The sequence below is a fragment of the Salvia miltiorrhiza genome, unplaced genomic scaffold (assembly GCF_028751815.1).
Source record: "Salvia miltiorrhiza cultivar Shanhuang (shh) unplaced genomic scaffold, IMPLAD_Smil_shh original_scaffold_305, whole genome shotgun sequence".
Lineage (NCBI taxonomy): Eukaryota > Viridiplantae > Streptophyta > Magnoliopsida > Lamiales > Lamiaceae > Salvia > Salvia miltiorrhiza.
The window spans coordinates 478,756-502,450 of record NW_026651524.1 but is presented as its reverse complement, the minus strand read 5'-3'; the positions used below and the strand labels follow the sequence as shown (position 1 = coordinate 502,450).

Below are 23,695 nucleotides of genomic sequence, written 5' to 3'. Positions count from 1 at the left end.
TGATGTCAGTTCTTTAAAAAACTTGACGTACATTGGTAAGTTACTAATCACATCAAGTAGAGGCAAATTCACATTCACTTTCGTTAGCAGTTTATAAAAACTATTAAACTTTTGATCATGTTTCTCATTTCTTATTCATCTAAAAAATGTACATGTGTTGTGTAAGGATTAACAACTTAATGAAGCTCATTCTCTTCTTCTTCTCATTTTCCTTTGCCTCTTCCTTATGTTCTCCCGACTTGCTTGGTTCATCAGCCTTATTGTCCACCACTATGCCACTTCTAAGAATAGTAACAACGTGAGCCTATTTTGATGGGATCGAAAACTTTTCCTCATTGTTTTGTTGTATTAATTCTCCCATTCCTACAAGTTACCCACCTTAAGTCTCTATTCTTTTCATTGAAGCTTCCACATACTCTAATCTCTAATTTCTCGACTGTATAGACGTATTGGTGTGTCATCCAATACATGCCCGACTGTTGTTGTAGAAATGTGGTTGATATGGTTAACGTTGTTGCTGAAAATTCTGGACATTCTAACTTAGGCCTGGTTCTGATTCTATCTTCTAGAGAAATTCAGATGATTCATCCATTTTCAATTGTAAGTTGGGACAAATAAGTCGAGCTTAGGTTAAGGTTGAAAACCTTACAATGCATTGATTTGTGTCTCATCTTCAAAAGCAAGCTCTCTCATTTCCAAGAACATGTTTGTCCATGTTCATATTCTCCACAAATCCCACATGTCTCAATTGACATTTCTTGGTAAAATTTACTGTCTTTCACTCTCAAAAGCTTCACGTGCCTAGTTAGGCGAACAAATTGCTTTGTTACCTCATAGTTTGGTGTAGCTTCATTTGCAATTGCTTTTTTGTATTCTCTAGCACTATTCTGCTGAGAATTTGAAACCATAATCTCGAATATGTTCATGATGGCTTGGAAAGTTCAGTTGTCAATCTGGGTCAAACCCGCACAAAAAGTATAGCGGAACGCACGTAAGTGTGCCTAAATCATAAATATCAAACTTTTATCCATTTCAAAAAAAATTATTCCTACTGTCTCATTTCATTTGACCTAATTCTTTTAGACGCAATTATTTAGGAGAGTGAGATTTTAGTTTAAAGGTGTGTGGGCCTATATTTATTGTAATAAAAATTATTTTGCCAAAAAGAAAACATGTCAAATTAAAATTGGACAACCCAAAAAGGAATACAAACCAAATGTTTAGTTTGAGTGAGAAGATATGATTGATAAAATAATCCAACTTAATCAAATGTTTAGTTTCATGATTCGATATGTGATGGATAAGTCGACCCGCACTCTAATAATTCTATTGAATGATTATTTAGATGAATTATTTTATCACCATCTAATTATATTAATCCTATTCATCAAACCAAACATCATTAATTAAACAAATATTGGTGATTGTAATAATAAATCAATGTCAACTCAAAATAAATAAATAAATACTCTTTTTGTTCCATTAAAAGTGACGTGTTACTTTATTATATGTAAAATAAGGTGAAAATATAAAGTAGTGGGGCCTGAATTTTTTATGTGTTAATTTTGTCATTTATGAAACAAATCAGTTATAATGTAACAGTCTAAAGTGGAATGTGGAAGTATGTAAATGTGATTATTGATTGCCTAAGCGGCTGACGAGTAATTAGGGTGATTTGCCGAGAATCACGTTGTTTCTAATGGGCCCATTGTTTCTTGCTGCCTACTCACATAGTCATATAATCGACCTCTAATATTATTCCTTTATTTAGTCTTTATTTAGTCGTTTTGTTTTGAGTTGAGACATGACTCATGAGGTGTGTCAGGCTAATTTTGAGAAAGAAAGTGGCGTCTCATTCAAGGCTTGGCAATTGGTACGAATGTTTTAGTTTTCAACCGCATATAATCAGCCTCTATATTCTCAAAAATCACCTTATATGTTATCATCAGAGTTATTGCTTGGGGCCATATGTTTATGTTTTGTTTGTTCAATTTTATGAATAATTGAGAGTATGTTGCACGATATAATGTTATATTTTATTTGTTTTTCACTATAAATGTTAGGAGTACTATTTTGCTACTTAACCCTAAAAAAATAGGAAGAAAAGTATATCACCATGTAGTCAGGGAGAAAAAATATGATGCGAAGACAAAAACATATTAACATAAACCAATTAAACTCATTTTGCATTTTTGATAGACAGCACATTTAGAGGTCTTTATATTATTCATTTTATTTCATCTAAGTATTGCTCCCTCCGTCCACAAAAATATAACTTAACTTATGTTCGAATCTATTTTTAATAATATATAATTTGATTAATTTGTGGGCTCCTTTCTACACTCACTAATTTATGAGCCAATTTTTCTACTCATTAACTAAATTAATATTTTTCTATTTTTTTTAATTTGTTGGCCCCTTTCTCCATTCACTAAATAAATAAGTTTTCTTAAAATTCGTGTCACCCTCCCTTAGATCATATTTTCGTGGACGAAGGGAGTATAATTTTTTTGTTTGAATAGGTTATTGTGTTTTTTTATCTTTAATTAGCATTTGCATCATGTGCAATGCACGAGAAATATTTTTATATTAATATAGTATTTAGTATAGGCCCGAGTTGGACATCCAGTTGCTTCGATTTTATATGAAAATGATATCAACTCAATTGTCATATTTATAAATATAATAAAAAAATAATTTTAACTAAATATATTTGAGCTAAATATTTTTAAAAATAAAAATAAAGAGGAATTCACAATAATAAAAATTGATACTATGAAAAGGCAAAAAAAAGTAAAAAAATGAAAATAAAAACCGTAATAAAAAAGAATTGAAAAATAGCTTTATTAAAAAAAAGATGAGAAATGAGATAAATTGTTTTAAATTTTAAAATATAAATAAATATAAGGGATATTTGCTGTAAAATACACAAACTTTTAACAAATTCTGATTTTTCCCATGACCTTTAAAATTTGAATATAAAAATAAAAATACACCACCTTTCGATTTTTTTTTCTTATGATTTTTAGCTGATTTTAGAAATTTTGACTTAGATTTTTTATACCTAAGTGTGAGGGATAATAAAGGAGGCATAGTAAAGAAGATATATATGTGAATTGAAAATCTCTCATGCTTAAGTATCAACAACTTCAAGTCAAAAGCCCTAAAACCAACTTCTGTTTTGGTATCCTTTAAATGAGTTTTTGGATACCTAAATAACCGAATGAGTTAACCGAATCGGGTATTGAGTAATCGATCACCTAAAACGGTTCGGGAACGATTATTGAAATATGACATATTTCAAGTTCGCCGATCGACAACCCTAGTTGCAGTCCCTAATTTGTTTCGAAATAATTCCTGAAATAAGTTGGTAGGCTTGCAAATCTCATCTTTGGAGAAATTAACATTCCCAAGTGTACATGCAAGTTTCTTCAGCATCAGAACTCAGTTTAAGGATTACTTTGGCATAATCATATTCATTATCCAAAATCCCTAACTGATTTGTAGATTAATATGGATTTTAGGTAGGGTTGGAGTCAAGCAGCAGATGATTGCAAACAAGAGAAATCCGGAATGGGCCAAAAGAGATTGAGCAGAAGAAACGGTGTCGACTCGACTACACGATCATGACGAAGACACCTCGCTCCGAACCTTCTCCATATCTTCTATGCTTATTCCATTCAAATTTCCCCTCACTTTCCCAATTTATGATCATTAAAAAGAAATAATGAAATTGTGCAAATGAAAGGGATTGTGAATATTCATTAAATACAGACCGGACGAAATCATAGATAAAAAAAATACAAGTATATTAAAACTAAAAAATTGTGCAATAATTTAATAAAACGAAAAAATAAAATGATAAGACCCTCTAGATATATGCTTTACCTTTTTTATATGAAAAGTTTTGTAGGCACTAGTGACTGAAAATTTACCCTATGAAAAAGTTCAATTTTATGGCAAAACAAAGCTATATGACAATATTCTATTTTGTATGAAATCAGTGATTGAAAAGTTTTATAAATTAGTGTGTAATTTAAAAAATGTGAAGATATGATTGAAAAGAATGTATGTAGAGAATAGTTCTTTGAGTTAATTTGAAAATGATTTCGATGGTTGAATTACATTACTGTTTAATACGATACTTACTAAAAAAGTGAGTTTTGAGTATAAGTTTTATGGTTGGAGATGACCTAATTATGCATATATACTCCTTATATATGAAGAAGCATTATTATAGATAATTGAATCAAAATCTCCTATTTTTTTTATGTGATTCACGAGTCACCAAGTTTATACCTACCTCCAAGTAAAATTCGTGGTGTTTACATACTACTATTTTTCTACACATTTATTCAACCTTTTTAGTAAGGTATAAATGCTTAAAACCATATTAGGTCTTTCTTATTTTAGGAAGCGTTTATTTTGCATGATTGAATATTTTTATTATCTCACTTTTTTAATAAAATAAAAATTAAATAAAATTAATTTAAATAGTATAAATAATTAAAATATTTCAAAATTTCAATCTATCAAAATAAATAAAAAATTAATGTTAATCGTTCAACTTAAATGTCTCCTTACATATTAATGACGTAAAGGTAGAATTAAAAAATTAAAAAAATCTACAGAAATGCTCTCTTCTGAATGAATGGGTCCAGGCTGTCTCAAGGCCCAGCAAACCCGACCCGTTTATTGCAATCCAAGATTTGGATTAAAATATTTTGTTTTATTTTGAGGGGTGGCGTATTTATTTTTCCATAAAGAGAAGAAGAATAAACTGCTTCCTACTCCTAGTCCTCTCCTCTCCTCTCCTCTATTTCCCCACTATCGCATTCTCTCTATCTCTGAGAAACTAAAATACACACACTCTCTCTAATATTCTCTCTCTAAAAATCAAAGTCTCTCTCCTCATCAAAATCTGAAATGGCGTCCCCGCGTGAGGAGAGCGTGTACATGGCCAAGCTGGCGGAGCAGGCCGAGCGCTATGAGGAGATGGTCGAGTTCATGGAGAAGGTCGTCAACGCCGTCGACGGCGACGAACTCTCCGTGGAGGAGCGCAACCTCCTCTCCGTCGCCTACAAGAACGTCATCGGCGCCCGCCGCGCCTCCTGGCGGATCATCTCCTCTATCGAGCAGAAGGAGGAGAGCCGCGGCAACGAGAGCCACGTCTCCTCCATCAAGAGCTACAGATCTAAGATCGAGTCGGAGCTCTCCTCCATTTGCGACGGCATTCTCAAACTCCTCGACACCAAGCTCATCGGATCCGCCTCCAACGGAGATTCCAAAGTCTTCTACTTGAAGATGAAGGGTGATTACCACCGCTACTTGGCGGAGTTTAAGACCGGAGCCGAGCGCAAAGAAGCCGCCGAGAACACTCTCTCCGCCTACAAGTCCGCTCAGGTTCTTTTCTTCGATTTTTTTCTTCCGTTAATTTTACTTTTTTGTTACTTTTGATCTCTTTGCGCGAATTTCATTTTTTTTAATTGTCATATTATTGATTGAAATAATTAGGGTTTTGAAGCTAATAAACACTACTAATTTAACAACAGTATTGTTGACCTATATTCGACTCTCTCTCTCTCTCGGTCCCTCCCCCAATTGGATATATCATCTTCCTCATGAGTAAATACTACAGTTGAGATTCCATTAATTTAGTGCGAACGATGCAGTGAATCTGAGCGTTGATTCGCGCTGTCAATTGAATGTTATAGCTGTAAATCAATATCAGCTACCATATTAATTATTGGCTATCTGTCTGCTGTGCTAAATTATCAGAATCATAACTCAATACACGCCCTAAAATTATTGCGGATATTTCGAAGATTTTTTAATGGCTGACTGAGCCTGCCTCTTGCATCTGTTATCTGTAGGACATTGCTAATACTGAGCTCGCCCCTACTCATCCAATCCGTCTCGGCCTGGCACTCAACTTCTCCGTCTTCTACTACGAGATCTTGAACTCTCCTGATCGCGCTTGCAATCTTGCTAAACAGGTCTCTCATTTTACCATATTACACTGTGCTTATGTAGTGTCGAAACCTGCATTGAATGATTTGGGCCTCCCAGGCTAATGCATATCTGTGCTTTTTCTAGGCTTTTGACGAGGCCATAGCTGAGTTGGACACTCTTGGTGAGGAATCTTACAAGGATAGCACCTTGATCATGCAGCTTCTGCGTGACAACCTTACCTTGTGGACTTCGGATATGCAGGTTTGTGGCACTTTCCTGACAGAGTGCTCTGGTTTCATTCTTGGTGTAAGAAGATAGTGATCAATGATCTTGTTCCTCATTGTTTTGCAGGATGATAATTCTGAGGAGATCAAGGAAGCACCTAAGCCTGACAACGAGTAGAAAAGGTTTTTGTGGTTTAGGATCTATTCGGGTATCTCGCCTTTGCTATTCTCTCTCTCTATATCTGTTGAAGGAATCAAGAATTGCTGGTTGTAGCATGTAGTTAGGCTAATAGTCTGCTTCTTTGGTGATGTCCAGTTTTAGATGGGTTTCTCCCTCATGTTCTTGTGATTTCTTATCTTTTGATAACTTTCCTAAAGATCGATATTGGTGCCTTATTTTGGGTGTATGGTTCTTGTTATTTATCTTTTCACAAAAGCAAAACCATCTATATCTCTACTATCATTTGAATTGGGTGTTTGTGATTCTTGATTTGAAATTCAAAAATGGCCAGCAGTTACTCAGTCACACTTGTATTAAAAGTTCTATACAACAGGGCATCTTTTGTTGTATCCTTTTCTTTTCGCACACAATTATAATTTGCAATATCAAACTCATCTTTATCATAAAGGTTGAAACTTGAAAGGGTGTGATCTGTGCGCACCACGAGCCCCCTTTGGTGTAATTGCATACATGCGATACGAGTTCTTTGGTGTAAATTTTAATGTAAACAAACATTAAAGAATTAAATTTAAATACTTCTTTCATCCCAATTCAATATGTCATGTTTTTTATTATTTAGACGTTCTAATTTAATACGTCACTTTCTAAAATGGAAAGTAAGAACATAATAAATATCCTCATATAACTCATTAATTATATCAAATGTCATTGTATCTCACACATAATTATATTTTCCTTATTTCTCTCTCCTATTTTTTGGACAAATATATCAACAAAAATTACTCTCTCTTCTATTTTATTATAAATTATTCATTTATTAACATTCATGCCTAAGCCTTGTGGTCTATTGAATTGAGACGGGAGGAGTAAATAATACCCTCATCCCTACATTTTGGGTTGTCCCAAGTTACACGACACATTTTCATTTTAGGTTAAAATTAGGAGTTAATTAAGAACTTAATTAAAACTCATATATAAAACTAATTTATATCCTAACCCTAATTAAAATTCATTCACTCTCTCCCTCTTTCCCTCCACCTGCTTGCCGCCTTCCCTTTCTTTTCAAAATTCTCGGCACATGTCCTTCTTCCACCGTGCCTCTTCTGTTGTAGACGACATCTTCGGCCTCGACGTCCTCTCCATCTCATCAACTCCTCTCTCCGACCACCCCACTGCAGAAAAACCCCACCACTCACCCCTCTCTTTAACAAGAAGCAGCAGCAGCGGTCTACCGTCCCCTTTGGAAAATAACACCCCCCCAGCTGCATCGATCTGTTGTCCCCTTTAAGTAAAACCCTAGCAGCGGCGCAGAGGAGTGCAAGCGGTGGCGGCTTGAGCGAGAAGGCGATGCAGATGGAAGAATTAGTGTGTATCAGATTGATTTTCAATTGGTTTGTTAAATTATCGATTGGTTTTTTGAAGTGATACTTCTTTGTTGACTTGCAGTTATACATATAGTGACTCAAAGTCTAATAAGTATATTCTTCCCTCGAAAATCGGCTAAATGCATCCAGATCGTCGACCAACACCCAAATCCAACCAGCCATGCTTTTATCTGACTCACATCTAAATAACATTCCATAAAGCACTATAATGTAAGCGATACTTAAGCGTATTGCCATTCGGATCATCGATACAGAAAATATTGCAAGTATCTACCAAATCAGACACCCTAATTTGGTGGCAACCACAAAATCTCCTAAACACGTGATCGTTCCACAAGTCGTGCTCTCTAGTGACATCGAGTTCAAACGCCAAAAGTGTAGATTTGTCACAAGAGCATAGTCCTTAACGAAAAAACATATCTTACTCCCATTAGTGAAAAATCACATCCTATTGTTGTTAGACTTTATTTGACAAAAGACATAATACATAACCATACCACACTTAGACTAGAGCTTGAAATTAAGTAGGTGATCAAAGAAACCTCCAAAAAATTGATCGGGCAACGATTGGCCACCGAGCTCAATTAATGTCTATATACGAGTTTTAGATAATCAACCTTATAGTATGTGCTAACATCTTATAAGAAATTGATCATGTCAGACCTTACAAAAGTAGGACACGCCTGTAATCAAATAAATAAAAACTATTTAATCAACTATAAAAAAAAATCAATTTGAGTGTATGACTTATGAAATATCACCTTAACTAACAATAATTTATTCATATGTGGCAATCTTAACTAACAAACAAAAAATAATAATTGAGTCAACACGCAAATTGTTCAACGAAAACACGACGCTCATTGATTTCAAAGTGCCCCACAACTGTTTGGCAATTTCACAACGTGTAATTTCGAGTGCCTATGTAGTGATGAGTGTGGCCTCCATTGCATTCAGGGCAATGTTGTCGAGGTTCACCAGCTTTCTTTCTTCAGGAGTGTAGTTTGATGGATCATTCGACACATAAATTTGAGCAGCTTGTTCGTTTTCATCTAGTCCTTGAACGATTAGTTGGTTGGTCAGAATGGGTATGGGACCAATGCAATGACTTCCCACATCCTGGGATGTTGAGCCCGTAGATGTCTCTTCATTTTGTACTTCCATAGATCGTAGCTCTTTACAGAAAACATAGGGATAAAACGTGCAGAGTGCTCCATGACAGAATTGCACTAAAATGATATGATAATGCAAATATTTTCTATGATCAGTTCTGAAAGAATTGATATTCAGATGCAAAGATCTTTTGAACCCCTGCTCTGATATCAATTGTTGGTCCCGAGGCCAGTATGTACTGGTGTATGCATTTTTTTCTCGATTTTCAACATGAGTGTTCTAAGGCAGACTAGTTAATAATAAGCCAGCTAAGTGACACAGATCAATAAAACTGAAGTTAGTTGACTGGTGTCCAGATAAGTCGTGCTTTAACTGAGTGCTAATTTAACAATCCTACTAATTGCTCGTAAGTTGACCAGTTGGACTAATAACTAAAGTGTGTGCGGAATGTGATGGTAAGTTTTAACTCAGTTAAATAATCTCTTTTCAACTTATCAATATTCAGTCTAGATAAAGAGTTTTATGCAAGTGCTGATGATTGTGTGGGTCGGTGTGTTGAGCAATAAGACAATATAGAAAACTAAAAATATAAATATATAAGGAAAATGACACAATCAGATTTTCGTGGTTCAGAGCAAACTCCGACGTCCACAATCCTATTTTAGATGAGAATCCCTTAACTTTGTACTCTTTGTTTTAGAGCTGCAAGTCAGCTTGACCAATCAGTTTCGTTACACTAATCACACATGTTACGTGGTCGTGACCGTTAAAAGTAATTTTCGTGGTTGCAATATCGTTTACAAACATTCAACTTTCAGACTACAAATTGTTACTTGTTGATCTTCTTCTAACACTAACACCTTATTTCTTACATAGGTGAAGGGTTTTCAAGGTGCGTTTCCAACTATGAGCACACTGTTAAAATAAGAACAATGGTTTGATAATGTGCTCGGATTTAAGCTTTGAATACAGAGAATAGATTGCCTAGACTAAAAGTGTGTTTGAATATTAACTTTGAAAGAACAGATCGTGTAATCCCAGAGGAAGGTTATGAACTCCCTTCTTCGAAATACGTTGAGTGTTTGCAAAAAGATGGAGAGAGCTTGAATGCTTGAGATTTCAAATTAGCAGCGTTTTCTGTAGTCTTCTCGCTTGAATTCTTTGGGGTATTCATAGACTGATCTCTGAATAGTTCCATTGGAGATAACATCTTTAAATTGCAGTAGTTGGCTTCAAAAATTTTCCCATTGAACTCCAAGGAGATGTATAGTCAGTCGTCTACAGATCCGTACAGTGTGGATGTTGACATTCTTGTGATATCCTCGTACTTTCTTTTAAAAAGCGGGATCTTCATTTAATGCAGAATCTGCAGCATTAAATGTCCGTTTTACTTCATATGCTTCCGAGGTTGACTTCACTTTAAACATTTGACTTTAGGGCTGGTGTGGCAAAAAGAACTCTGAGTGAGTGTCAACTTCCGTCCTTCAACCAGTTTGAACAAACTAATACTTCCATAGTTCGCGTTCTATACTTGGTGAAATCTTTATCACTTTTTCAGTCTGACTCCAGTAAGTTGTTCTGCTGACATCTTTTTCGTCTCTTATTTTCTTTCTTTTTAAGCTCTAGCTCTGTTTTATTTCCCTAGATTGTTGTTGTTTTCTCTATGCTTTGTGCGGGCTGTTCCAAAGTCTAGGATTTTATCAGAGATGGTTTGATTGCTACAATAGTCCCTTGGTCATCTTCTACGGCATACCGACATTAGAGAAAAGTAAATTGACGGCGAGACGATACGACAACACCTAATAATAGAATAATCAAGCATACTTCAACCAACTAAAAAATATTTTAAAATACAACAAATTCATAGATGAACATTTTCAATAAACAAATTGTATTCATTTACAGTTTGGTGGATTACACAGGACTTCGTCTCACTATATGTTGTTTGGTTGGATGGACTCGTCTCTATACTTAATTTTAGTACGATACCATATAGGACCCTCTTAAAATACATTATTTCTCCCTGTTTGTATCATCATCTTTCTCTCATTCCTTGAACGTTAGAGATTATTGAGTTTATGTTCCAAAATAAACCTAAAATTCTTGGAATTTGATATTCTGAAATTTGGCAACATCTCTACCAAGAATAAGCTTGTACAAGAAAATAACCTCAGATGAAACTGAAAAGGGTAAAGACGTCCCTACCTTGTTCAATGGTGCTAATTGCTAAACTAATGGTTGTCTCTCATCTCTCATCTCTCCTCCCATAATATATAAAGTTAAGACCTTTCTTTCATGAAAACTTTACAGTTGTGTTTGGAGGCAACCTTAGGTGGTGGTAGCGAGTGTGCATGTGAATGATTTGATTGGTTCTCCACTATACACTAACCTCTATCTATGTTTTTATGTCAAATATTTGGTTGGTAGTTATCTTTTGACCATAATTAATAGATGTGCCAATTAGCTCCCCAGGATATTTTCTAAGAAAATTATGAAAAGGTTGCTTAAAATCAAAAGTGGGAAGAATATGAGAAGCCAAGTTGTTTCAGTTCTGCATAATAATCACTTCAAAATAGTTTTGGCATTATTATATTCCTCCAAAAGCAAAAGTAACATTAATTATGGATCCCGTTCGACAGGTCAAATATTTGAATTTAATGATATATTTATAATTTTAAAAGTGTTTTGTAGTATTTGAATTCATATGAAGATACATTTGAATATTATATATAAGTCGTTAGATGTTTGATACTCTTTGATAGGCTTTTGTTATGGGCTCATAGGCGAGATTATGAGGTACATAAATGAGAAAACAAAATTTGAGGCGGCTAAGGACGACCTATTTACCTAAGGGTTAAGTGGAATTTTGATCAAGAATTGAATGCCGAATTTTACAACCCTTTCGAGTATATCTATTTAATGACATATATAGAATTGAAAAATGATTAGGCACGTCAGCTACCACGTTTACATTATGAATTTTCATATTTATGTTTGTTTTCTTATTGGTGGGGGCTTGCTTTTATCTGAGAATTCAACCAAATAATTGAAGTTTTAAAGCAGCCTAGTACTACTTATCTCGCTATTTTGAATCTTCATGAGAATTTGAATGCTAAGATTTATATAGCTCCAGATTCACCGCATCTTCCTTCAATTTTGCAAGGCATGAGTCTATCAAATAATTAAGCACCCAAATAAGCTAAATTAACACCCCCTACAAAAACAAAAAAAAAAGGTTGGCCTTTTATCACTAACTAGCTGTGAGAGTTGGCATTGACTCGGTTCTGTCAGCTCCCATCCCACCAATTATACTCAGATAAATAAATAATAAATTTCTATTGCATAATTCATTCCTCTAATTTTCATAGTCTCTCTTTCGAAATGTCTGAAATATGGTTCATTTTTTGAATTTAAATTGCTTAAAAAATATTAAATAACTTTATTTAATGTTTATGAAGATAATTTGTGGAACAATAAATTATTTTTCAAAAAATATTAGTTAGTATATCGTTTTTGATAAGTGTCAAGGTAGGAAGGAGAAAGTATTAATTTTTGTTTGCAAAATTTCATCAATTCAATTTTCACATTTAGAAATGCCACACCATTCATAGCGCTGGAGAAAGGACTGACTCATGAGTGTTATTTGGGTCAGATTTTGGGCCATTTGTATTCGACTCGAATTAGCTCATTGGATTGATTTTAATTTAAGTTTTGGATCAGAATTTTTTTATCCTAACTCATCTTCTAATATGTTCAAATCAACCCATCAACTTCAAAATGAATTAATAAATCAGCATGTATTCAATTATTTTTTGAAAAAAATCTGATTTCCCAATTTTTTTTCCTGCAACTGAAATATTAATTTTAATTTATTTTCGTGAATAAAACATGCCTACAGCTTAAAAGTTAAATTTGATATTCAAATTTTGTAGTTTTAGACTTTTTTTATTGTATTAACTATATATACTCCCTCCATCCTATATGGATAGGCTGATTGAGATTTTCACAAGGATTAAGAAAAATCATTGGAAATGAAAAAATATAAGTAAATTTCCTAGTATGCCCATATTTATTATTTAATGATATATTAAAGTTGGAGTAAATTAAAGAATTAAATAGGGATATAATAGTAAATGAGTAAAAAAACATTACTTTTTATGAAAATAAGCCTATATAAATGGGACATTCAAAAAAGGAAAACAAGTTTATATATATGGGACGGAGGGAGTATGACATTCTAGTATCTTGCTTGCTACAGATGAATAAAGACGTTGCTTTAGTTTAAGATTGCGTTTACTTCAGTTGTAAAATTTTCATTGGAAAATAATGGATAAGATAAAAGATGAGAAAATATTATTCTTTTCTTTATCATATGTTTATTAGAGATGAAAAGACGAGAAGATGTTGGAAAATATTTTCACAACCCTGACCCTACCTTAGGATAATATTACTTAATATTGGAGAGAAAATGAGTTTCCCGAGAAAATATTTCATCTTATTCGGAGAAATTTTTTCATCATAATAAATATGTGTAAATGGTGAAAAATGGGTAAAAAAATATTTTCTCTCATTTTTCATCAAAATAAACGCATCTTAATAGTACAACCTTTTCCCCTTCAAAAAAGGAAAAAAGGTGTTGGTGGTTTAAATTGAAATTTTCGAATATAGAAATGATAAACAATCAATATCTTCTTTGTGGTCTCTGTTTGCCATGCGGTTTTTCTAATATTTTTGGGCACTTGAGTGGGACTGTGAGAGCTTGGCCCTTCACACACCCAACAACGAACATGCATATGGGTGATTCTAAACATAGCTTCCGGTATTATTCATTATAGTCTCTTAATTTAAAAATAATAAATATACTATATATACTACCTCTTAGCCTCCAATTTAGAATTATCTTTTTATTTAATTTTTTTGTCGACACTAACAGAACATTATAATGCATTTTCTATTTTGCAAATTCATCTGATTGGTTACAAAACTTTCGACAAACACATATATACAATAAAAGTCAAGCACTTAGAAATGAGATTAATTATAATTATAATTTTAATGAAACATACGAATGTTTGAAGCAATTGTGAAGGCGCAATGAATATGAGAAAGTGTCCCAATTTATGTCATTTCAAAAGGGTTAATTTCTCAAAATTTTCATGCACGAGGCGATAGTGTTCGTGGAATTATTGCCACGGAAAGAGCAACGCAAGTGAATATGAAGATTAAGAGGCTGAAAATAAGATAATAAGAATAAGAAAATAAAGAAAGCCTAATTAAAGTGAATATAACGATCAACCACACATCAAATTCCTTTTTTTTTTGAAATTACAAGAAGTATTTGAATATAATCAAAATAAAGAAAGCCTAAAGTGGGAAAGTATCACCGCATGCAGACAAGATTGAACCCAAGACCTCTCACACAAGAGAGTTTTTGGGTGTCTCAATTTTACCACTAGAGCAAGACCTCAGCTTTGCCGCACACAAGGCCTTATTTGTTCATTTTCTCCAATTCCAAAACATGATAGATATCTTGTAAATTTGCATTTGGTTGGTAACAAAATGGTTGATGAGGGGAGAGGAAAAATTGGGTGGTGTTTTCTTCCGTAAAGTCATCAAATTTCTAGGTACTTGAACTAAACGTATTTCGGGACTACGAAGATGAAATTATAAATCATTTATTAAGAATTTAATTTAGGGTTACACGGGGGCAAGTTAATAACTCTATTAATATTTTTATTTTAAATAAGGGTCTAAAACGAGTAAAATATGGACTATGTTTAGAATCATCCATGTACTTCTTTTGCCCCATTTATAACGTTCCAATTTTCTTTTTGAAATGTTCTATTTATAATGTCTCAATAAAAAAAAAAAAACTTATTTTATCTACTCTCTTTAATCTCTCTCTTACTATTTCACTATTTTTTCTATCTCTCTTTTTGTTTATTTTATATTTCTTTTTTTTTTAATTTGCATGGGAATATTATTTATCCTTCTTGGTTTGTTCTTCTTTTATGTGTATAAAATAATAACGTGTATTAGGCTTAAAGTTGAAGCCCGATTTACTTTTAGGAATACTTATTGTTTATCTGTAAACATGTTTTTGGCCAAATTTATTTGCAACTGTTGTCACCATTCACTTGTGCTTTACATTATATTTGTAGACTTTAATTTATATATACTCCATCCGTCCGTCAAAAGTATGATACTTTGGTTGGGCACGAGATTTAATAAAATTAGTGATAATTTTGATGTAGTGGAAAAAAGGGTCCCACTATTTTATGAGATGTGTGCTTAAAATTGAATTTGGGGTGGATTTTTGTAAATAAAGAGTGTTTGTAAGGATGAAATATAAAAGTGGATAGTGGGACCATTGCCTTAAAAGGAAAGTGGTACCATGCTTTTGACGGAGGGAGGGAGTAATATTTACGTTTTTAAAAAGTTATTTAGTATTTTATGAAGCTAACAAAAAAATAAAGTTATATATATATATGTAAAACTGGATCACCGAAATTTAGTACTATCAGATTTTGATACAAAAATGAGATTAAAAAAAAAAAGAAGAGGATCAATAATGGTTCAAACAATGAGATAAATTATGATTAGGTCAATTTAAACCCCATACAGTTTTTTGTTATTTTTTTAATTTATCTTATAAATTGTAATGTATTTTAAATTTATTCAATACCTTTTTTCTGAAAAAGTAAATTTATTACTTTCTTGTACAACATAATACTAGGCCAATTAACTCCGAAATTGAGCCTACTTTATATTTTCAAATTTTGGAACCTTCTTTTCTACGTCGCCAATCCATGTACTATAAAAGACAATGAACGAAGTTGAGGGCTATGCCCAATCGAAACAGGACACTTCATTATCAAAACTCGAAAACATTTTACGAAAAACTTTTACAAAATTCCCAAAACAAAATTTCATTGGTAGTATCATATACTTTCCATTGTTTTTTATACTTTTATCCTTTTCGTTGAGGTTTTCTTAGCTAGAAACCTCACACTAACCCCTCCCTTGCCTAGGTGCAAAGTGGCTGTTTCACCCCTTGGGCATGCCCATGGTAACTTAGTTTGTATTTTATTCTTTCTTTTTTACTTTATTTAATAAAAACAATATTTTTCATTAAAAAAGAAAAAGAAAAAAGATCAACTCAAGACAAATGCTCAACTAATTTTCATGAAAACATTCACTCTTTGCCGAAGTTTTTATTAGAGATAATTGTAGTTTATCAAGGTTGGTGTGATTTGTAAAAATGGCCCAAACTTTGAGAAATATAAAAAGTTGTCTTAAATTTTCACAAAAGTTGGAAAAGTGTACAAAATGAGACTCCATATTTAAAAAAAAATATGAATTAAAAATGTACAAAATAAGGATTTTAAGATAAATATGAATATAGGATGAAGATGTCACATGCGACCCCAACCTAAGAAGAGAGCTCGAATATATAACCATATTCTATATAGTTGCTCGGCTCAAATTCATAGTAGCTAGGTTGAAGGTGTAAGAAATGAACGATAGACATATTCTACTAAATAACATTATTATTATATAGTATATACTATTTGATATGAATTACGAAGCAAATGAGGTTTTTGATACTTAACTCAATGCTCAGAATCGAACCGAGTTGAAGGTAATTGACGAAATGACGCAACCGATGTAGATAGAGGTTATCGTGGAGCTAAGAGTTTTTTATGTTTAGATTTTTTACATTAATTTTTATGGTATATATTTATATTAATTATAGTAGAAATATAATTAAATAATTTCATTTGACCAAATTATATTGAATAATCTATTTATTTCAAATACATACAAATGTTATTTTATTTAGGTTTTTAAACTGTGAAGTTTAATAAAAGATCAATGGGAATGAGGATTGAATATTTTATTTAGGTTTTGAATAGTTGAAGTTTAATATAAATTTGATGTGGGGCATATTTATTTGCAATACATCTAAGTATCTTTTTATTTAGGGTTAAGGTGCAGATAGACCCCTCAAGTGAAGGCTCTTAGAGCATTTCAGTCCTCTTACTAACTGTGTGTGCAGATTGACCCTCGAACTCAAAAAAATGGTGCAGATCGCCCCCTCTGACTTAACACCGTTATGGGCCGTTAGTCAGAGGGGGCGATCTGCACCGTTTTTTTGGAGTTCAGGGGCTAATCTGCACCTTTTCCCTTTTTCGAGTTCGGGGGCTAATCTGCACACCGTTCATTAAAAAAAATCACATCTCATCTTCTCTGACCAACTTTTCCGGCGTCAATCGCCGTCAGATGAGGAAAATCACGAAATCAAGTTCCCAAGCCCCAAATCGGGAATTCCAAATCGGCGTCATTGCTCCCGAAAATCACATAATCGAAATGGAAACTCGAATTCTCCCTCGAACGTCACCGCCCCCAATTGCAGAATCACCCCCAACGAATCGAACTTCGCCTCGCCGTAGGCGGTGATCGTGACCCCAATCGAGATCGGGATCATGTTGGCCATGGTCTCTGATTTGAAGGCGTCCTTCTTCAACAGCACGCCGATAGTGTAGATGGCGACGGGCATCGTCGGCCTTTATCACCGGATTTCGCCGGATTTGAGAGAAAGAGGCGACTCCTTATCGAGAAAAGCTAGGCGACTCCTCATCGAGAAAAGCCAGTCGGCGGGTTCACCGGATATTGCGGCGGCGGCGATTTCCGACGGAATGGGAGAATTAGGGCTCGTCCTTGATGCTAAGCGTGTGCAGTCGAGCGAGCTCCGAGGTTTAGGGCCCAAGAGAGAAAGAAAGGGGCGGCGCCCTCCGCCGGCCTCGCCGGAGCTTGAATCAGCGACAACGACGATCAAATTTTGAGCGAGAGAGATGAATTAATTAAAAAGATAAAAGGTGCAGATTAGCCCCTGAACTCCGAAAAAACGGTGCAGATCGCCCCCTTGACTAACGGTCCATAACGGTGTTAAGTCAGAGGGGCCGATCTGCACCGTTTTTTTGAGTTCGGGGGCCAATTTGCACACACAGTTAGTAAGGGGACTGAAACGCTCTAAGGGCCACCACTTGAGGGGCCTATCTGCACCTTAACCCTTTTATTTAGATTTTCAAATGGTTAAAATTAATAAAAATTTAATGTTAGAAAGAAGATTTAGTTCAAATGATTTTATATGACCAGACTAAATTGAAGAACCTATTTATTTAACGTACATGATTAAACGTGGGAAGGAGGATTTATTTCAAATTATTTTATATGATCAAATTAAATTGAAGAACCTATTTATTTAATATAGATCTAAGTATTTTTTTCTTCTTATGATCGAATTAAATTGAAGAACATATTTATTTAAATAGATTTAAGTATAATTTTATTTAAGTTTTCAGTGAAATTTAATAACCATTTTATTTAGGTTCTAAATTATTTAAGTTTAATGTAAATTAAATGTGGGAACCTGTTTATTTTAAGTACATCTCTTAAGTATCATTTTATTTAGGTTTTTTCATGATGAAGTTCAATAAAAGATCAATGTGAGAATGATTATTTATTTCAAATTAAATCAAATAAAATTGAAGAACCTATTTATTTCAAATGCATCTAAGTATCATTTTATTTATTTCACATGATCAAATTTAAATGAAGAACTTATTTATTTGAAATACATCTATGTATCTTTTTTTATAAAAAAAAGTATCCTTTCATTTAGATTTCAAATGGTGAAGTTTAATAACTAGTATTTTATAAAATTTCAAATTATGAAGTTTAATATAAATTCAATGTGAGAATTTATCGTGAAGATGTTTGCGAACTTGTTCACGAACCTTCAATCGAGTTAGTGCACAAGCTTAAACGAGTCGAGCTCGAGTAAAATATTAATCAATAAGCTTTTTCTAAATATTTAACGAGTTTGAGCTCAAACCTCATGTATACCAACATCTAATGACTCGAGCTCGAACTCAAACTTGAATTCGACATTGTCAGTATCACGCGAGTTAATTTTGCATTTTCAAATACTCGTGTTGATAGCGACCGAATCAATCTTAAGATTGTCGATTCCCTGACTCGACCCTCCCCTCACACGATAAGCTTGAAGGAGTGTTGTTTGACATGATTATGAATTGCGATAGTAATTGGGCAAGACAAAAATGAGGAAATATATAATGATGAAGGAATGAATGTGTATTTTTAAGTTTAGAAGAAATGAAAGAAAAAAATAAGCAAGCAGTTAGTTCCCGTGTGTAGGGGTAGGCGTGGATTTCTGATCCATTGATGGCTCCTTCCTATGGAAACTCTTCCTTATGGTGAGAAGCCCCCCGACGCGTTGGAACATAGTCTTGGACCTCCTATGGCCGCTGTGCTGCTTATCCCCCTCGGTCTCGTCGTGTCCATGGTCGTGATCGTGATCGTCTTCCTTATCATCATGCGAGGAATGCGTCTTGAGCCTAAAGAAGGTGGCCTTGGGCGTCCGCGCCTCGGACTTGGGCGTCTCGGCGGTGGTGTCGAAGATGGAGCCCTTGAGCGCCTCGGCCTTCTCCGGGTCCTCGTCGTCCAGCGTGTCGTCCTCGGGCTCGTTCATGAACTTGAGGTCATCGAGATCGAAGCTGAACTCCCTCCTCACCTTCCTGGGCTGCTGCTCCCCATCATCGTCGTCGCTATGCTCCGTGAACATCACGATCCCTATCTCGTCCTTGTCGATCTCGGCGGAGGCCATGGTGAGCATTCTCTTGAGCTGCTTCACGTGCTCCTGCGCGGCCGCCTCGCTTATCCGGAGGCGCTCGTTCTCCCTGGTGATGAAGTGCAGCGCCTCCTCCTTCTCGGCGAGGCAGTCTTTTAGTAAGGAGTTCTCATCTCTTGCAATGCCTGCAGCCGCCTTGGCCGCGTTGGACTCGTTTATGGCCTGCTTGAGTATGTCCCTCAGCTTGTACGTCTCCTCGCGGGCCGACCGGGTCATGTTCTCGGCGGCCTTGAGCGACTCGGCTAGCTTGTGGTTCTCGATCTGCGCCAGCGCGCGCTCCTCCTCGGCCCGTTTGATGCAGCTCACGAACCCGATTTCCTTGGCGTTCCATGCGAACAGGGTCTCCTCCGCCTCCGACCTCAGCCTTTCGGCGGTGTTTTTATGCACCTCGGCGTCTTGCTTGGCTTCGGCCACCTCCTCCTTCATCCGCTCCGTCTCGGCCTTCATCTCCTCCAGCTGCATTTTCACTTGATTGGACTCGGTGGCCACCTCCTTCAACGCCAGAGCTAAATCCTCCATCGCTTTGGAGCTCTTGTCTTCGCCCTCCATAGCAAACTTCCACTCCCCCTTCAACACCTCCATCTCCTCGGCTAAGCTCTCCGCCTTCAACAACGCCCTCCTCTCCCCCTCCTGGGCCTTGCCCAGCTTCGCTTTCAGGCTTCGGATCTCCTCGTCTCCGCTCGAGCCCCCTTTGCTCATCTGGTTGCACAGGTCCTCCAATCCGTCGATCTTCTCGTGCAACGACGCGATCTCGATCTTGGACTCCTCCAGCTCGAACATGGCGGAGTCGAGCTGCCTGGCCATGCTCGACTCCGCCTTCCTCTTCCTCTCCACCTCCCCTTCCAACTCTTGAATCCTCTTCTTGTTGGCGTTCTCTCTCTCCCTCACATCACGCAGCTCCTTCATCAACCTCCCCAGCGACGCGTCCTTATCCGCCTCGCCCTGCCTCATCCTCCCCAGCTCCGCCTCCAGATTGCCGATCTTTCTCTCCTTGGCCTTCGTTTCGTCGCGGGCCGCCGTCACCATTTTCTTCAAGCTCTCCACCTCACTACCTTCTTCCATCTCCCTCATCTGTTGCTGTTGCTGCACTGGTTTGTTTCCTTTCACACCAACATTCTACATTCCAAAACCACCTCTCAACATTTGTAACACATTCAATTGGTTGTACATGTATGTGTGTGTGCTCATATACCTCGGATAAATTCGAAACGGATTTGAGGGCGCTGGCATCAATCTGTGCCGCGATTGCATCTCCTCTGCAGAGCTTCGATGCGAAGAGGGTTTTCGAAAATACCGATGAATGATGATGACTCTTTTGTCCGAAATCAACCGATCCTGATCTGCAGTTTCTCACAGGAATCAGACAAATTCTATGAGAAAAGGGATCGTGCTAACGAATAACGACGAAACCGAGAAAAGATTCAACAGAAAATTTTGACAATTAAGAATAATAGTCCGAGAAATTCTCTTCAACGCACACATTATTAATTATATAGCAAGAAAAGATCGATGATCCAAAAATATAGCGTGGGAATATAGGAGTACAAGAAAGACTGCATCAAGTACCTCAATCTTGAACGTAACATGTTTCTCTGATATTTCCGCGGCTCAGAATTCTTGTTTCTATGTTTAGAAATCAAGAATTGCAACTAAAACACAACATATTTTCCACCAAGTTTCAGTGACATAAGACTTTGTTGACGAATTCCGAAGTTGGCGAGCGGTGTTTGTCTTACTGTAACGGCCAAAGTGAGAAGGAACAACAAATTTGCTTAGAAAAGATGCAGAGTATTTACGTAAGCAAACACTAGCAGATTTTGGAAATTGACTTTTAATGGAAATGTGAAACAAAATAGGAGCATATAATTCAATTTGTTTAATTTGGGGAGATTTTTCCAAGTTTGACATTGTCGTCTGACCGCCCAACACGACGTCGCGAATTGTGCCATTTTTTAGTTAAGAATGTGCAATTTAATTCACCGAGGAGATTAAGGCCATCTCTCTATTAAAATAGACTAATTTATTAATTGTATATTCAACTTGTTACTTACGGAAATAATTATATATATGCCCAATATTTTTTTCCTCCTAGTGTTCTCTTTAATTGATATAAAAGAGAATTTCATCATTTCTCATTCATTATTATTGTCCCTCTATCTTTTGTATGATAATAGAAATGAGAAATGGTGAGAATCCCTTTTGTATGAAATAAGGAAGAAAAAATGGGCATCTAAAGAGAGAATTTTTTTTTATTCTTTATTTTTTTATAATGAATTTATCAACCAAAGAGAACATGCTCTTACCGTTTGAATTACTAGCTTATACTATGTCCAAATACTATTGTGTGTTATAAGGTATATTTTGTATTATGTTTGGACTCAATTAAAATATTTTGTGCTCAATTAATATCAACTTGTTTGCTAAAAAAACAGATTAACTTGGAAGTAAATTTCAACTTGTTTGCTAAAACAAATTAATAGTATCAAGTTTAATTGGAAACTAGTACGCCCGTTCGTGCGATGCACGGCAAGCATCGAAATTAAAAGATACATATATAAATAAATTAATAAATAAATATAAATATAAATATAAAAGAGAATAAAAATATATAAGCAAATGTTAAACATGTTTTAAAAATAAAATAAAATAATCAACATCAATTACTCAATGAAAACTCAATTTTGAATACGTAAATTTTCAATTTTATATAAATTGTAATGATAATTATAGGTTTTAAATAACTGAAAATTATTTGATAAAATAAAATTAGTATTACTTATTATTATTACTATTATTATAGAGTATTACACATAATAATAAATAAATAAATCTTTTCATACACAAACATAAATAAAAAATTATATTTGAAATTATATTTTTAATATGTAACTAATTATTCATCTAAAAATTTATATTAAAATTAATACAAAAAAATTATTTTACAGAGTTATATAATAAACCAATATATTTTCCTTCACCTTTCTTAGATTCTAAACTATTAAAATTAAAAAAATATGTGAAACAAAAAATATGGTATCTACTTATTTTCCCTTTTAGAACACAAAAATAAATATAAATACATATATAGAAAAAAAAAATTAGTAGAAAAAAGTAAACATTTCTTTAAGGAGGGAGGGTTAAAAAAATCATTAAAGAGAGTAGAGAGGAAAGATAAAAAAAAATATATTTTAAAGTTTTAAGTTACCATAATTTATTTATTTTACATTTATTTTTTATAATTTTGAAATTTCAAAATTTCTTAAAATTTTTATTAAATCGTAGCAAAAAAAAAGTTACAGATATATCTATGAAATCATACTTAAACATGTTATGCACAAAAAAAAAGATAATAAAACCGAGAAACAAAAGACAATAAAAAATATTTAAATGAAAAGAAAATAAGTAAATGATAAAATGAACTAAAATAAGAGAGATGAGAGAGAAGACAATTTAATTAGAAACTTTAAATTTCAATATTTTTATTATCTTAAATCTATATTATATCTATTATATATCAAATTAAAGCTAATCTCATGATTTTTAATTTGATATGTATATTAAATATTTTATTGTTATTACTCAAATTAAAAGATTTTCAAAAGAAAGAAAGAAAAAAGTGAAAAACAATAAAAGAAAATAACAAAAGAAGTTTAACTTGGAAAAAAGAAAACTACTCCTACACCTAATTAAAACGTGGTAGAATTGATTGAATTAAAATATAATTTAATAACTGAAATTTAAAAAAAAAAAAACTGAAATTTTAAATTATGGCGGGAAAAAATAGCCGTTAAACTGCTCTTTTATATAATATATAGATTCATATATATATATGAACTAGATTAAGATATAGAATTTGATATATTAATTTTAGATTTTAATTAATTAACTGAAGACAAAATAAAACACCAGCCCGTTTTCACTTAGGGCAATAAGCGGAATATCTATTCTTACTAATAAAGATATAGATTTTTTTTGTTAATATGTGGATATTTTAGCTTTCAACAATTGAATTTTGCACCGAAAATCGTTCGTGTTCCTTCATCATCATCGTATGAGTTGGGCAACAATTACATTTATCAGCACCACGATTCATAGTTTCATATTCAAATACAAACATATACACAGC

The 23,695-nt window shown here is 34.3% G+C and overlaps 2 protein-coding genes across 3 annotated transcripts; one reads left to right on the top strand and one right to left on the bottom strand.

Moving 5' to 3' along the window:
• Positions 1–4,719: 4,719 nt before the first annotated feature.
• Positions 4,720–6,572, top strand: LOC131004037 (14-3-3-like protein 16R). Of its 2 annotated transcripts, XM_057930610.1 has the most exons (4): positions 4,720–5,403; positions 5,874–5,996; positions 6,097–6,213; positions 6,304–6,572. In XM_057930610.1, exons 1-4 carry the CDS (start codon positions 4,927–4,929, stop codon positions 6,352–6,354), a joined length of 768 nt encoding a protein of 255 aa, XP_057786593.1. In that variant the 5' UTR covers positions 4,720–4,926; the 3' UTR covers positions 6,355–6,572. The 2 variants fall into 2 exon arrangements, with proteins under 2 accessions (XP_057786593.1, XP_057786591.1); XM_057930608.1 differs by having other exon boundaries at positions 4,727–5,403; positions 6,097–6,572.
• A 12,392-nt stretch (positions 6,573–18,964) lies between these two features.
• On the bottom strand, positions 18,965–21,385 carry LOC131004036 (WEB family protein At4g27595, chloroplastic). The gene is made up of 3 exons (XM_057930607.1): positions 21,136–21,385; positions 20,762–20,909; positions 18,965–20,685 (listed from the first exon to the last, which is right to left on the bottom strand). Exons 1-3 carry the CDS (start codon positions 21,153–21,155, stop codon positions 19,060–19,062), a joined length of 1,794 nt encoding a protein of 597 aa, XP_057786590.1. The 5' UTR covers positions 21,156–21,385; the 3' UTR covers positions 18,965–19,059.
• Between the last annotated feature and the right edge of the window lie 2,310 nt (positions 21,386–23,695).

Bases quoted from the DNA above. Each gene is read 5' to 3' on its own strand.
- LOC131004037 (XM_057930608.1), top strand. From the start codon at position 4,927: ATGGCGTCCCCGCGTGAGGAGAGCGTGTACATGGCCAAGCTGGCGGAG. The intron at 5,404-5,873 runs GTTCTTTTCTTC...TGTTATCTGTAG, and splicing joins CCGCCTACAAGTCCGCTCAG to GACATTGCTAATACTGAGCT. The intron at 5,997-6,096 runs GTCTCTCATTTT...TGCTTTTTCTAG, and splicing joins CTTGCAATCTTGCTAAACAG to GCTTTTGACGAGGCCATAGC.
- LOC131004036 (XM_057930607.1), bottom strand. From the start codon at position 21,155: ATGTTACGTTCAAGATTGAG. The intron at 20,910-21,135 runs GTACTTGATGCA...GAGAAACTGCAG, and splicing joins ATGTTACGTTCAAGATTGAG to ATCAGGATCGGTTGATTTCG. The intron at 20,686-20,761 runs GTATATGAGCAC...TTTGGAATGTAG, and splicing joins CCGTTTCGAATTTATCCGAG to AATGTTGGTGTGAAAGGAAA.